The sequence below is a fragment of the Apus apus genome, chromosome 7 (assembly GCF_020740795.1).
Source record: "Apus apus isolate bApuApu2 chromosome 7, bApuApu2.pri.cur, whole genome shotgun sequence".
NCBI classification, from domain to species: Eukaryota; Metazoa; Chordata; class Aves; order Apodiformes; family Apodidae; genus Apus; species Apus apus.
The window spans coordinates 23,652,501-23,666,983 of NC_067288.1; the positions used below are offsets into that span (position 1 = coordinate 23,652,501).

The window sequence follows — 14,483 nt, forward strand, 5'->3', positions numbered from 1 at the left end:
AGCAGTTGACAGTTTAATGAGGTTAGGTGTTTTTTTTTTTTGGGTAGCACCTTTTTCAAGGCCTTGTGTCATTCTGCATTTCAAAAAAAGGTTATATTTGGAAAGAACAACCAGTGAAATACACACAGCACAGGACTCACAATTAAAACACACCTCACCCAACATGTCACGTGTAATAAATAAGCCAGAATATCTCTAAATGGACCATCATGCTGTCAAAAATTTGTGGAAATGGATGGAAGCTGGGTTGAGGAGGAGAAGGAATATGTCTGGTAATTAACTAATGAACCAAATTCAATCAGGCTGTACTGTACATCGTCAAGAGTTTTCCATTTTGCCTTCCCTTTCTTTCCCTTCCCATTTCCCATCATCACCATGTATCTCTCATCTCAAGCCCCACTCCAGGTTGGTCAATGCACCTCCAAACTAGTGGAAGGAGAGAGGGAGGAGTATTGGCTAGATGGTAACACTTGTTTTTTTGGTCTGTCTCTCACAGCACCAGAGCTTCCCTGTTGGAAAAAGCTGTACCTGTGGTTCTGTGGTCTGTCCACTGGCCCCGCAACCTCCCTGTCCCAGGAGGAGAAAGCTGCCCTGGAACGGAGACTCACCAGCATTGAGGAAAAGCCCCTGTGGAAGAATGTTTGCAATGTTAATGCCATTCTCCTGCTGACCATTAATGTCTTTCTGTGGGCATATTTCAGCTGAGCTGGGGTCAGGCAGCATGTGGCTTCGGTTTCTCTCAAGGGTTCTCATCATCATGTCTAAGCCAGAAGCATCAGGTGACAGAGACCCTGGTGATGGTCCCCAGAGGTGCCAGCACTCCTTGGCACGACTCTTTCCTAGAGGCACTGCTTGCTGGAAATGACTGAGGGGCTTGGTTTCTCTGTAAGATAATGTGTGACCAAGACTCAAAACTGGTCACGTCTGGGAGACCTGGGGTCAATTTTTAAGGTGCAGAGCCAAGCCATGAAGGAGCAAGCCCAGCTGCAGCATGGCTGGGTCCTTGCTCCCCTCAGCTCAGGGCTGATTTTGCACTGCTGTTCTTGGTGGAAGGACTTTGGGGTTACACTGGTGAGGGGAAGCAGACTTAAGCACTTCCTGCAGATTTTTTATACAGCCAAGATTTTGATGGAGTTAGTGTGGGACCACTGGATTAACTCAGTGGTGACAACCTTGGCTCCCACAGCCACCCCAGGACCTATGTTGGACCCCCCCCCAGTTGGCATGGACAGTGGGGACAGGGACCTCCCGACCCTCCTGGACCCCCCCTCATGACAGTGGGTCTTACAACAGCCTGACCTCATTTGCTCATTGGGACAGTCCTGCCCCTGAACAGCATTACCAGCAATAAAGGTGCCTTAGTGACAAAATCAGTTCTGCCTCTGGTTATTGTGGCTGTATTTCCTGCACTGACACACGAAAGCCTCTGTGGGACCACAGTGACCTGGCAACGGTAGGAAAAAGAAATATCCCTCCTTGGGCCAAGCCCCAGGCTGGACCTTGCCCTCCTTGGCCAAGTCCAGACCCCTCTGACTCACCTCGGCAAATTCCTTGGGTCAGGAAGAGTTTTTCCAGCCACAGGGGGAAGTGCAGGCAGGAAGGCTTCGGTGCTGACAGGCCCATCTGATGGCGGGTGTGGCGGGGATCAGCCTCGGGCTCCTCAGGAGCCTTTCCCAGGGAGCAGGTTGTCATCACCCCGGAGCACTGCACAGCCTCCCTCCTCATGGGCTTGATGAATTGCAATATCCTCACCAGAACCCAGGGCTTGCAGAGCTGCAACCAATATACAAGTCCATTGGCAGCAGATGTTATTAATGATGCCAATACATATTTTCTTATTCATCTTCCATACTTGTGTCTATCTGCAAATGATTATCATTCATTTTCCTGACAAATCTATCAAGATCATTTATTACTGTTCAGCACAAGGATCGTCTTTTAAACAAAGATTAATAACATTGCATTTTATCTGGCTGGCTGAGCCAAAGGAAATGAAATTAACAATGAGCCCTACAAACATGTCATCACTTTAATTTACCGGAAAATATTTTAAAATGTTATTTAAAGGAATATACGCTGTGGTGGGCACAGTTTATTACAAAGGAAAAAAATGAAACCACATATGTTTTAGCAGGGTGGAGAGTAAGCTGGCAAACAGGGCACTGTGCTTGCTCTGGTTCCTTGCTCCTGTTTGCTGGGACAAGGAGGTAGCAGCACCCCCAGCCTTCTTGGTGTGCACAGACAGGCACAGGTGAAGCCTGGCGCAAAGTCACTGTTTCTGAGTTAAAGCAGCTCCTACCTGGGATCACAAGCTTCCTGTGCTCCTACAGAGGGAAACTTCACCAGGGTAAAGCTCCTGGAAATCTGTGGAAGAGGATATGGGCTGACAGAGTCCCAGTACCTTTCTGTACTTTTGGTCCCTATGAGGAAAAGCAACAAACTCAGTAAATTTACATGGGTTAGATTCCTTGTTTCTGCATACTCTCATTTTACTTTCCCTTCCCCTCATTTGAGTAAATAATAAACAAGAAATAATACACTAAAGAACACATCAGAGCCACCTCTGGCTTCTACTGCAAATAGTAATGCAAAAACTAAATATCAGCTTTGGCTTTGCTTTGCTCATACCCAGCAACTTACCTTTTGTGCCCCGTTTGGTGCAGCTACCCACTGCTGTGTCTCTGCAGGATTTTCCCCACATGCCTGGCTCTGTGACATCTCCAGCAACTCTCCCCTCCACAGCTTTGTGCCTGGAAGGTGTCCCCCATACCCCAATACTGCAGAACACTTACTTGTTTCTTAGCACCCAGTGTTTCCAACACCAGCACATCACTCCTCTTCCTTGCTGGGCAGAGAGGAGAAGGTTGCTTAAAACAATTTTGAATTACATAGTCAAGAAGCGTTTCTCCTACAAGATAATAAGGCCAACTTCTTACCTTTTAGTGGATTCATCTTTTCTTGTCTTACCCAGATACCAGGTTGGGAACAGTGCTTTAAACCCCAGATAAAAGAAAATAACCCTGCTAACATCAAGATTTAAAGGTAATGAATGAGTTAATAAGAGAAGCAAGTTGCCCCCCCCACCCCCCGTTTAAGCTGGAGCTGTATCTCCAGTTACTTTGAGGACACTCTGGAGTTTGGTAAGTGGTGAGAGCTCAGGCTGCAGACATCCAGGCCACACACTGCAGTAGGACCAGACTCTGAGCATCTAAATAGTTTAATCTACTGTGACTGAGCATTTATGGGTAGGATTTGGGCTCTTTGACTGAGCAATAATCACAACGCATATGGCAGAACATCCCTGCCTATTTCTTTATCAAACTGCCAGCTTAGCCATGTTTCTTTTAGCATAATTGTAAATCCTGGCATAAAGGCTGCAAGCTAAGGTTAAACCAGTTTCTGGCTAAGGTGCTCTGGAAGCTAAATACTCTTTCATTAACGAAAAAAAAAGGAGCTGTACCTTATTTCTAGCATGACTGCATCTCACTCTGGTTTTCAACTGCTGGATTTCATCAAGTCTCTTCCATTGCATTAAGCAGTTGTCTGTTATGAGCTGACACCACACAAACAAAAATTATGAGCAGTGCATGCAGACAAGTGAGGCTTTATAATCATGTAAAGGCAAAGAAAGGGGATAAAGCCAAAAAAGAAGCAGCAAAGGACAAAATGTAGCAGATGCAAAAACCAAATTCAAGCCTCCTATCTCACAGTCCTGTGTATATATTCAAGGGAGTACATTTATCTTCCCCATTTCATAATGTGGAAGGTATCATCCAACCTTGGTGATTCCCCAAAGCCAAGTATGAACAGGTTTTAGTTTGTTTGCCTTGAGCAGTAAGGGCAATGTACTGGGAAGGCAGCACAGGGAGCAATAAATTAAAGTGTTTTGTTTTGATTTGTTTTTTAGCCTGGGTAAAAGTGTTGGTGTCACAACAAGTTGAGATTTTTGTACAACCTTCTCTGAAGCAGGGGAACGAGTGAAGAAGCCAACAGCCAAGCTGCTGCCCCAACACAGTGCTGCTGCAATGGTGAGGAAGGCACCATCAGGCTGGAAAAGATTGCAAGGAAACATCACTGCCTATTCTTCAGAGAAGTGAAAGGTGCTGACAACATCCTCCTCACCCAAACGTAGCCTTCTCCCCCATGGAGGACTTCTCTCAAGGAGGAATCTTTATTGCTGTTGCCCATCATTGCCCCAAATTCCACTCCTCACAACACTCCCCTGACTCTCAGAGGCACACATTTTCTCTACCTTTCTGTGACCTGCTGAGTCTTGTAACTCCTACAGGAGAGATGGAGAATGCTTCTTGTCCAGAACAGCCCCTCAGCCCAAGAACTGGGCACTCTTCAGAACCTGTTATAGGTTTCAAGCCCTTCAGCAGGAGCAGGTAAGTCTGTGAACATCCAATGGCTCTTTAATTTCTGACCTGAGATCCCAATATAATATCCAAAGCCTCCTTCATGCCTTCCCTCCCTTCGTCTCAGATACAATTTCCAGCACCTCTGTGTATCCATCTCCATCACAGTACACAGGGGATGTTATTTAAGCATGTGCCATCTGGCCAAAGGCTGGCATCAAGGTATCCCTCTGCCATTCAAGCACGGCCCAAGATTTCATAAGCAAGAACTGAAATATCATGCAGTGCAATATTATAGATAAGCTGTCCAAACAAGACCAGATGGCACCACCATGCCAAGGACAACAAACAGGGATATTAAGTTGTCAGAGTAGGTACCAAAGTCAGCCTGAGCTGCGGAGTTCATGCACGGTTCCCAAGAACAAGAAACAAGCTTTCCCAAAGGACACAGCAGAGATGCTGCTGGAGAGGACACTTGAAGGACAAGCTGTGAGCCACAGGATGTCCCCCCCGAGGAGTCCCAGGGCCACACAAGGGGACTGTACATAAGAGTGCATAACAGTACACACATGTATGCACAACCTAAAAGCAACTGCTCTTGCAACACTCAGATACTGGTTTCTCTACCACACTACTCTGGGGTTGGGTTGGCAGGACCCTGGGCTCAGTACTGGGATGGAGATCATCAGGGACAGTTCCTTGGCCCACCTTCTGATTTAGACTAACAAATCAGTCTTTACTTCTGAGTGTGTATATGTGAGGGAGTAGAAGGACCAGGGTAACCATTTTAAGATACCCAGAACTTCTGCTGTATTTGTTCAAAACCGAAATGCTGTTCAAAACACTCAGCTGTGACTTGCTCCTGTAGCTTCCAGAAAAGAAGCATTCAATTTAATATGTGAGACTCATAACCAACTCACACAGTGCAATAGTTCACATCAGTTTGAAGAAAAAAAAATATTCTGCTGGAAGCACAGGCAAGTAGCAGTGTCAATTTTTCATTAACCTACAGCCACTGTCTCTGTAGACTTACAGCTATAACTAAGATTACTGTTATAATTTCTTCTGGTCCCTAAGGGGAGGGGAAAAAAAACACCAAACCTCAAAACTTTTAAGGTCATTAAAAAACCTTCCACCTTTAAATTGGAGGCAGTTTCAGTTTACTTTCATATTTCAAAATTAAATCTCAGCTTCAGCCTCACATCAAAGCAGAAATGTCAGTTGCTTTGTTTCTACATCTTCCATGAAAGAAGTTCCACGAAATTATACATGAGCTGAATGCCAAGTAAATACATTTTCCTCGGGAACAAAGGCAGCTTTTTTTGTTTGTTTTCAACATATGTAAATAGAGTCCTGGGAGCTGAGCTGCCTGTCACTTCAGCCAGGTTTACACTCGTGTCACTCCAGCTGGTTATTTCTGACTGACCTTAGGTCAGAACTGCACGAGGTTCCCTCCCCACTCCTCTGTGCACTCGTATCCAGCAGTCACTGAAACCCTTTCCCTCCAGCCTCACACCTCAGAAAAGTCAAAACAGTAAGCACTCCTTTTTGGCTAGTTTCTTATTCATTATTTTCCTTATTTTTTGTTTGTTTTTTTAAGCTCTAGCACCAGAATCACAAAAATATCCTGGTCCTCTGTCACAGTCACCGAGATGGTTCTGAAAAGCTCTCAGCAGGTCAGCTCAGGGTCTGACAACGTGTGGCTACTGTCAACAAACAGGGCTGTGTTCCTACATACTGGCAGTACATTAAAGACTGATGGTACCCAGTGGTTCAGAGTCAAGATTATGGAGGCAGGGAAGAAACTGGAATGGATTTGTAAGAAAAATCACTTATTTTTCTTAAATTTTAAACAGGACAGCACCACTAGTCCTGGGATTTCTCCGTTCAGAACCAGTTATTTAATCAGTGGAGAGTTACTTTCCACAAAGCCAGCAGACAACAAAGACAAGCACAATCCCTTCAGGTGCTCATCTTCTCTTCCCCTTTCCCTTTTCCTTACCTTGCCTTTTAAAAATTTAAAATAGCAGATCAATGCAAAATGAAGAGCACTTAATGCTCGTCATTTCCAAATGGGCTTGGGTGATACCTCAGTCCTGTCTGGGTGTAACACTGGGTAGCCCTGAGGGATACATCACTTTACAGGCTGTGCATAAGCCACAATAAAGGAAAATCCCCAAATACACGAGAAACCTCCATTTTCATTGGCCAAGGTACCAAAACTGCCTGACAATTCAAATCACTCGAGCATCATGCAGTGTTTTCTTCTCCCTGCTTTTTTCCTCTTTTGACAAGTTTACAAAGCAAAGCATGGAGCAGAGCTTAGCTGCATTACATCCAACATGCTGCCTACACAACCACCAGAGAAGCTAAATGAAGCCCAGAACATATGGCACTCTGCTGACAGAGCTCTGAAACTGGTTCTGCATGAGCAACAAGGAACATCTTGAAACGCACAAGACATATGTGTTTTAGGAAGAAGATTGAAGTGTTTCATAATAAAACAGGACAAAGTGAAATACAAGTGCTGTATAAAATTTTAATTAAAAACTGGCTTTACCCTCAACGTGAATATACAATATGTTTCCCAGATGGATTTCATATTTAAGTATTATCCAAACCAAAAACATAAATGAGACAAATAAAGCCTTCAAAAATGGCACAGAGGCTAAAATGTATGTGTAAACACTAGATGACTGTGGTGAAAACAAGGCAGGCAGAGAAAGCAACCTCCTAGCAAATGTTTACTACAGGAATACTGAATGAAACAGTTGATACAACTACAGTCTTAGCAACAACTCAATTAGCTAAACATTCAAAAATTCAAGTCAGTGTAACAATACAAATAAAAAAGCATTAGAATTCACCACTGTTTAGTAATGTAAATGGTGCTTTTGTTACTTAGAATTTTCACAGGTTATTTTAGACACTGATAATTCCTGGTATACAAATGCATAATACATGGCAGACCAGGCAGCAACCCACTCTCAAAGTCTACCCCTGCGTTCAGCCTCCCACCCCCACTTTGTGGGAAGCTCTGCTCATTCAGTGGCACCAGCTCTACAGGGTTATGCAAATGCCTGACCACAGAACCAAGATTTCTGCTCTATCCCCAGGATCAGTCAATTCTTACCAACCAGGAGGGACACTGGTCTGCAATAACAAACTCCTTTCCCTGAAGAGGTGAGAAGGCAGCTCAGATGACCACTTCTCAGGCTGCAGAGAGTTCTCTGCTAGGTCAGAAGCAATCACCAGGAATAGGATGGAAACACACAAGAAAAATCACAGTCTCCGCACCGATCAAACAAAGAGAAAGATTACAGTTCCCCCATGTTGCCATCCAGGCAAATTATCACTGCACTTCAGAGAATTTCTCACTGAAGACAAACGGAACAAACTGCACATCTTTGACAAGCCAGCATTGTTAACAAAAGAAGCTACAGCCTCATTTTTAAGGGTTTTGGTTGCTGATGGACACCATCGGCCAAATTGAATTCCATGGACAAGCAGTAGAAACCAATGTAATCAACAGGGCTTGTGCTTAATAGTTCACTGTGCAACAGAAGTAGGAATATTAGGCGTTTTTTGTTCACTTCTCACAATACTGGTTTATTTCTTGCTACTGAAAAGAACTGGGCAAAGACAGGTTCCCTGCTGCTACCAGAGCCCATCAACTAAACCAGACACCATGTCAGTCACTGAGGTAGCTCATTAACACCATTCACACAAGTGCTGTTCTCTCTTAGCTTCAATTGTTTTCACTGGAGCCAAGCAGCTACATTTAATTGATTTGAAAGTTTCCCCAAATTCCTCAAATACTAAACAAATCTCTTATCAGCATCTTGATCACGATCACTATGTAACCATTGAAGTAACTAATTAACATCATGGCAGACTTTCCTATGACCCAGAGGTTCCACGTTACAAGATTTATAGTTAAGTGACCACTGATAAAAGGCCAAGAATTCTGTTTGCATAGTTCAGTTTTTTAAAAAAAACACTTTCAAGCTTAAAAAGTATGAAGGGCAGAATGATAACACAAGCTGCTCCTTGCACATGGGCTGCAAAGGCAGAGATTCTTTCCAGCTTCCTTTCTCTGACAACCCTAGGGCACCCTAGACAAACTTTTCCACTGTCAAGCTGCACACACCCTCTTGCTCCTGGGGAGAGGATGAGAACAAATGATGTAAATCTACAGCAAGGAGGTTGGAACCTGATGATCTTTAAGGTCCCTTCCTACCTTAATCATTCTATGATTCTGTGAACAGTGCTGATTACTACCCATAGCAGGAGGCACTAAAACATCACAATGACCAAAAAAAAAAAATTGTATTAAAAAAAAATAAATTAAAAATAAGAGGAGAGCAATCAGGATACCAGCTGTAAAGATTAGCTCCTAAAAGCACATGCAGTAAAGCAGTTAATTATCTTTTTCAGCCATCTCTTAGATTTAACAGGTTTCTATATTGATAAGATTAAGACTTGCTTAATAATTATCTGATTAAAACATAATAAACCTGGGAAAATTAAAATAAAGCCTTTTTTAGTAACCTGGAGATGAGATGGGACTTTCGGCCAGGCTTTCACAAAATAATTTCTGTAACATTCACCTCAGGATCCCAAAGCACTTCACAGGCATTTAATTAAGCTTCAATGGAGCACAAACTCCCTACTTTATAGCTGAGGTAATAATGATAAGGAGTTTGGAACAATGTAACACTGAGCAGAGCTAAATATTCTGTTATTTTACCCAAAAAATGGATTCCCAACACCTATGGGTAGATTTCTTTTTCCCCTCACTGTTTTGGCAGCCTGCTAAGTAATAGTAAAATTCAAACACGATGCACTAGCTAAAAACCAGCCCCATCATCTTCCAAGCTGCTCAGATTTGGAGTATAAACTCTGCTGCCCATCTATCTTACAGAGCTGCTCCCACCTGTTCCCATTATTCTTGCCATCCCTATACCTCTTGTCCCCAGTGAACCAATTTAAGCTTTCCTTCTTCCAGTTGAGAACTTAGATAAGGCAAATCATTAAAGAGTTTGACATTTTTGCCTTTATTCCACAACAGGTCAATGATTGAGTGATTTCCACAGCAACTGCTACTCAGCAAAGGATTTGCATTTCTACTAAACACAGGCAGGTAGTTCGCCTAAAGCCACCCCAATACTGAGTTATTTGTAGGAAAGAGAGAAGGGAGCAAGTAGGAAGCAGACTCTGACTTATTAAAATGAAAGTGATTCAAATATTGGTTGCATACTGCAAGCAACAATGGATACTGAATAGCATGTGGTGAGAATACTCGTGTTATAGTAACTTGGGGAGGGCAAGAGATAGACTCTACAGAAAAACACTACTTCACTCTTAATGTAGCCCATTATTTCTAGATGTGAGTAGGCAGCTTTCCTTTAGGAGGGAAAGCAAGGGGGGGGGGAATTCTGCCATCCCACTGTCACTGACAGGCCACTTTGTGGATGGCGAAAGATAAGGAATGAGCACAGAAAATGCTATTTAAAGCTCTAATCAGGAACCTGGAAATTTGCATTTGATAGAAGGGATTTAAATTGCATTAGAAGGCAAGGTGCACTAAACAATTACAGTTTATTACTGTGTTGGTTCACTGCCTGAACCCGTACTTATCACCCACGGCAGCAGCAGAGGAGCAGCGGCGCTCGGTGCACTCGAGCTGCGTGCATATTAATAGCAGGGTTAGCTGAGCAAACAGGGAAGGGGCCAAATGCTTCTGAAAATGAAGTGGCTTGCAGATTTTACAGACAGATCAGAGTAATTCGGGTCTTAAGTCATATTTCTGATAAAAGTTTTCCATTAAACAAACCGGATTTCCAGCACGGTGCTGGGAAGGGAACGCTCTGGCTGTATCACAGCGAATAAGCTGTGGGATGACTCTGACCCCAGAGAAACACAGATCCTGCAGCAGCTGATTCAGAAAGTTATCAGACATACTATGTCTCCTCACAGCTGGAGCAGGGCCAAAGACACTCAGTCTTTCTGCTTCATTTGTTGTTATGCTGCCTGCAAAAGCTGCAGTCAGAATATTCATACCGGTCAAAATTCAATAGATGACACTTTTTTTTTTTTTCCCTCTCATCCAGTTTTCACCTTTCCTGAAATTATTTTTCATCTTTGATGAAAAATCAAAGGTTGCCATATTACCATAGGCATCCTTTCTTCAGCTAGGGAATTAAACAGAGATACCCCAGCCATTCTTCTAGACCCCTCAAAAACCTTACCCTGTTTTTTCACAGTGGCCTCCAACCTTCCTCATCCCCTCCTTGTGTCCTGAATTCATGGCAACTTGTGTCCTTACTCATCGATATAAAAAATCCCAAAGCTTCAGCATTCCAGCCTTCTTACATATTGAACAAACAGGGACTGGATTGCTGGGGAGGGAAAAATGGCACAGTACTTCTATGTCACAGAACCAGATCAGGCCAAAGAGGAGCTGCCAGTCTTCAGGAGACTGTAACTTTTACTGGGCTCTGACACTAGAGAGGGAAAAGACACAGAATACTGAATTGAAACCCTGGGATACCATGAGAAGAGCAATGAAACTTCTGGCTCAAACACACAGCAGCAACCATCGGATTTCAGTAGATCCATTTTGAACCAAAAGCTCGGAGAGTATCTCTCAGAATGTGCCCTGGCTATTTAGGATCCATTTGAACATGCCTACTTTCCTGAACAGCAAGGAGAAAGAACCTATTCCTTTAGGGACTAATATGAGGTCACAGGAACAGACTAATGAATGGGTGACTACCAGGTAGGGGTAGGACAATACTCCATGGCCACCATGCCTTCAGTGGCACAGCTAGTGCCAAGTTTTACTTTTCACTTCTGCAAACAGTTGTGCTGCTACTGCTTCACACAGTGACTCAACACTCACCCACAGCATAAGACTGCAACTAATGCCCTTTGAAAGCACTAATGTGCTAAATGGCATCAGGGACAGGAAGTTATCAGGGTTAATTCACTTCAACTGGTTCAACAGTTACAAGGAACAGAAATGTCTGTACACAAGACACTTCCTCTGAGAGTCCCCTTTGCTGAAACAGAAGCACGAAGCCTTTCAACGTGCTTCCCCACTAGCATCATTGCTCACCAACTGCTTCCTCAAATCAATTATGTTGTCTCAGCATTAAACGACGGAAGGCAGAGTAGCCCAACTTTTTGTTTATCTAGGCATGCTGGCAGGTTACAGTCATATGTTCTGCCATCTGTACTGCTAGCTTTGTCCTTCATCCATTCATAACAGGTAAAATGGCACTGGTGTAACTGAATCTGTTCGCTCAGCCAGGAAAGGAGCCAAAACAGGCATTTGTTTTTTCTCCCCACATTCTGCAAGGAAGCAGGAGATGGACACTCTTGCCCTTTTAAAACAGTCTGCTTTTCAATAGATGGGCAATTTGCCCTGGTCTGTTAATGTGGGATCTGTTCAATGCAAGGCTGAAAAGGTTCCACCCCTGGGGAGAGCATCAAACTGCTGATGAACATTTGGTGGCCTTTAGCAAAAACGATGCGATTTCTGCCAACAGGATCCCAGCAGACTGGGAAGGAAGGGCTCCAAATTAGGTGGGATTGTGATGCAGGAGCTTCAGAAGGCCTGTACAGGGTGTATGAGGAGCTTGCTCACTAGCTCCAGCATGTCTCCCATCCACACTCGTTCCTTCTTCATATTTTTTAAAATTACAAGCGTATTGGCAAATGTCATGGCTGCATCCAAGAGAACCTGGAAACTTCAAAATGCACAGGGTGTGTGAAGATGACCTTTCTTCTGATAAAAAGGCTGCTGGGCTAGGTGGGCTTCTTTTAAAATTTGACAGTATTAGACAATCTGTGAGTAAAGGGTCCTGAAACCACTTTGCAAGCATGTCTATAGTCAGTATCAGAGTTTCTGCCCTTCTCAAAAATAAACAATCCAAAGGCAATTTTCTAGAAAACAGTTCCCTTTGCCCCAGATGGAACACCTTTAAATCAAAATTCACATTCACCTTCCTCTTTAGACCCCTTCTCTTAACACCAGGACATTGCTGCTTCCACTAATTCTGTTTATGTTACTAAATAGCTTTAATTCTTTAAAAAGAATTGGCTGCAACTGAAACCTGAGTTGATGCAATGACAGCCATGTCCAGTAGACCTACTAGTCTTCAAATTACTTTCTTTTCATAGTCTCAGAAGAGCAACACCATCTGATTAAGTGTGGAGGGGCTTGGTTGCTGTTGTTTGGTGTGGTGGTTTTTTTTTGGGAGGCAGGACAGACACATAGGGGGATGTCAACAGTTCTCTCTTAGCAACCCAGGTCACAACCCCATTTCTCCAAAACCATGCCCAACCATAAATATTCTTTAAAAATAGAGTACAAATATTTGTTTTATATAAAAACAGGTTTAATTAAAAACCTGAACACTGTGCATTTTCAGGTGAATTGCTATCAGGAGTGCATTATTTGGTCTGAAACAGTGCCAGAAGCTTTTTGGTACATGTTTCTATATATTTTTGAGAGACTCTCTTCAAAGATTGCTCTGTGAGACTTCCCTTTGTATGCAGCTGCACGACTAGACCAATATTCACCATTATCCAAGTGAACAGAAGTTTTCTGCTGCACTGGTGAACTGTCAAGAGAAAGAAGATAAGAAATAATGATCAAATCAAGGCAAGGAAAATGAGTCAGAAGCACAAAACCAGCAGAAATCCATATGTAGAGCTGCTAAATGCAGATCAGCTTTCACAAATAGAAACAAACACTGCACTGCACCTACTGCCAAGAACTGGGAGCCCCTGTTATTCAGTCACACAAGTTCTCCCCCATTTCTCTGAGTCCACTTGATAATACCTCCCAAACAGAGCATTAATTTTCAAAGAGCAGGCAGGAATTCTGCTCCATTTTGACAGGCAGTGTGACTAGGCACTAAGCCTATGCAGGAGCAACACAGCAGGATTTTTGTGTCCTGTGAAGGTCAAAACGTCTCCACAAGCAGCTATTTCAATATGAAGACAATCTATCAGAGGTGTATTAAATTACTGTGGTTGCAGCTGTAAAGAGCTCTATCGGATGCATCTTGGATTAAATATTCCACAGAATCCATTATGATATAGTGGCAATCGAGCCTCCCTTCCCCACCCCATCTTCTGTGTCACTGTTTTCATACTAAAACACAAACACAGCCTCATATTTCAGTTGCTTGGAGAAATTCTTTCCGAGATCTATGAAGCGAAATTCATTCTCTGTCATCATGAAACACTGACAAATCTGAAGCATAAAGATCTAAACTTCCTGACTATTTGCCTTCTACAGACACTTTCAAAACAAAGGCTTGTGGCATATAATGAAATGAGCCATTTTTCCTGTAATAAAGCATGAAGCAAGCAGCTCAAAAATCATAAGCTGAGGTGACATTTTTCACATCTGCTCAGGGATTTAGGCACTTAAGACATTTTAGGACTGAGCTATCTTCAGCCTTATGTGAAGTTCTCAGTCTGGGAAATAAAATTGGAAATGTGAAGCTTCCAGTGACCATCCTCACTTAGGAAAGGGCTGACATTTCACAGGGAAGCTTTATGTTTTCTTATATACATATCATTTATTAATTCTCTATGGCCAAACCAGTACTTAAAACTTTGTCCTCAAGTTAGTATCAGTAAAGACCTGTGACAAAATTGAAAGAAACCTTATGTCAAAGGACTAATAAATACACTTCTAGCTAGTTGCATCTAAACACATTTTTTTTTTCCACTTAAAGTAAGGAAGATGGTGAGGAAAGAAGATGATGTAGGATCCATTTTTTAATTTCACATTTCTAAGCTTCTTCTGTGGAAAACAAAAGAAGGAACAGCTTTTGCTTTTAGATTTCTTTCATTCAGATATTATGGTGATGTCAATGTAAACCACATAAAACAACAAGAAGACTTTTATGTGGCTCCAGTCTTAAAAAAGGAGGAAGGCCACCTTCATACTTTTTTAAAAAAGCACCAACATCTGAAATCAGTCAACAGCATGAAGAAAATTTAAAACTATCACCCTGGAGAGGGTGAACTGTGCTTCATAGTTTGGACACAAAGGAACCAACCTACCAAAAACCAAAATCAACAACTCTGACACCCTTTTCT

The 14,483-nt window shown here is 42.8% G+C and overlaps 2 protein-coding genes across 10 annotated transcripts in view; one reads left to right on the plus strand and one right to left on the minus strand.

Moving 5' to 3' along the window:
• SLC5A9 (solute carrier family 5 member 9) overlaps positions 1-1,117 on the plus strand; it is a 23,796-nt gene extending 22,679 nt beyond the window's left edge. Inside the window, exon 14 of the mRNA XM_051624853.1 lies at positions 497-1,117. Coding sequence (XP_051480813.1) covers positions 497-705 — 209 coding nt within the window. The 3' untranslated portion in view covers positions 706-1,117. The remainder of the gene's footprint in view (positions 1-496) is intronic.
• The window catches only part of SPATA6 (spermatogenesis associated 6), a 59,988-nt gene that overhangs the window by 5,146 nt on the left and 40,359 nt on the right, over positions 1-14,483 (minus strand). For 5 of the 9 annotated variants that reach the window (XR_007890029.1, XR_007890031.1, XR_007890030.1 and 2 more), the window contains exons 13-15: positions 2,300-3,553; positions 1,539-1,773; positions 1-627 (exon numbers count right to left, since the gene is read on the minus strand). The exon at positions 1-627 is cut by the window's left edge. Coding sequence is in view for 2 of the 9 variants with exons in the window: in XM_051624852.1 (XP_051480812.1) it covers positions 12,808-12,988 (181 nt within the window). In the remaining 7 variants the exon portion in view is untranslated. Of the gene's footprint in view, positions 628-1,538; positions 1,774-2,299; positions 3,554-6,877; positions 12,989-14,483 lie in introns of those variants that run through there. The other 4 variants (XM_051624852.1, XM_051624851.1, XR_007890032.1 and 1 more) reach the window with 3 other exon arrangements.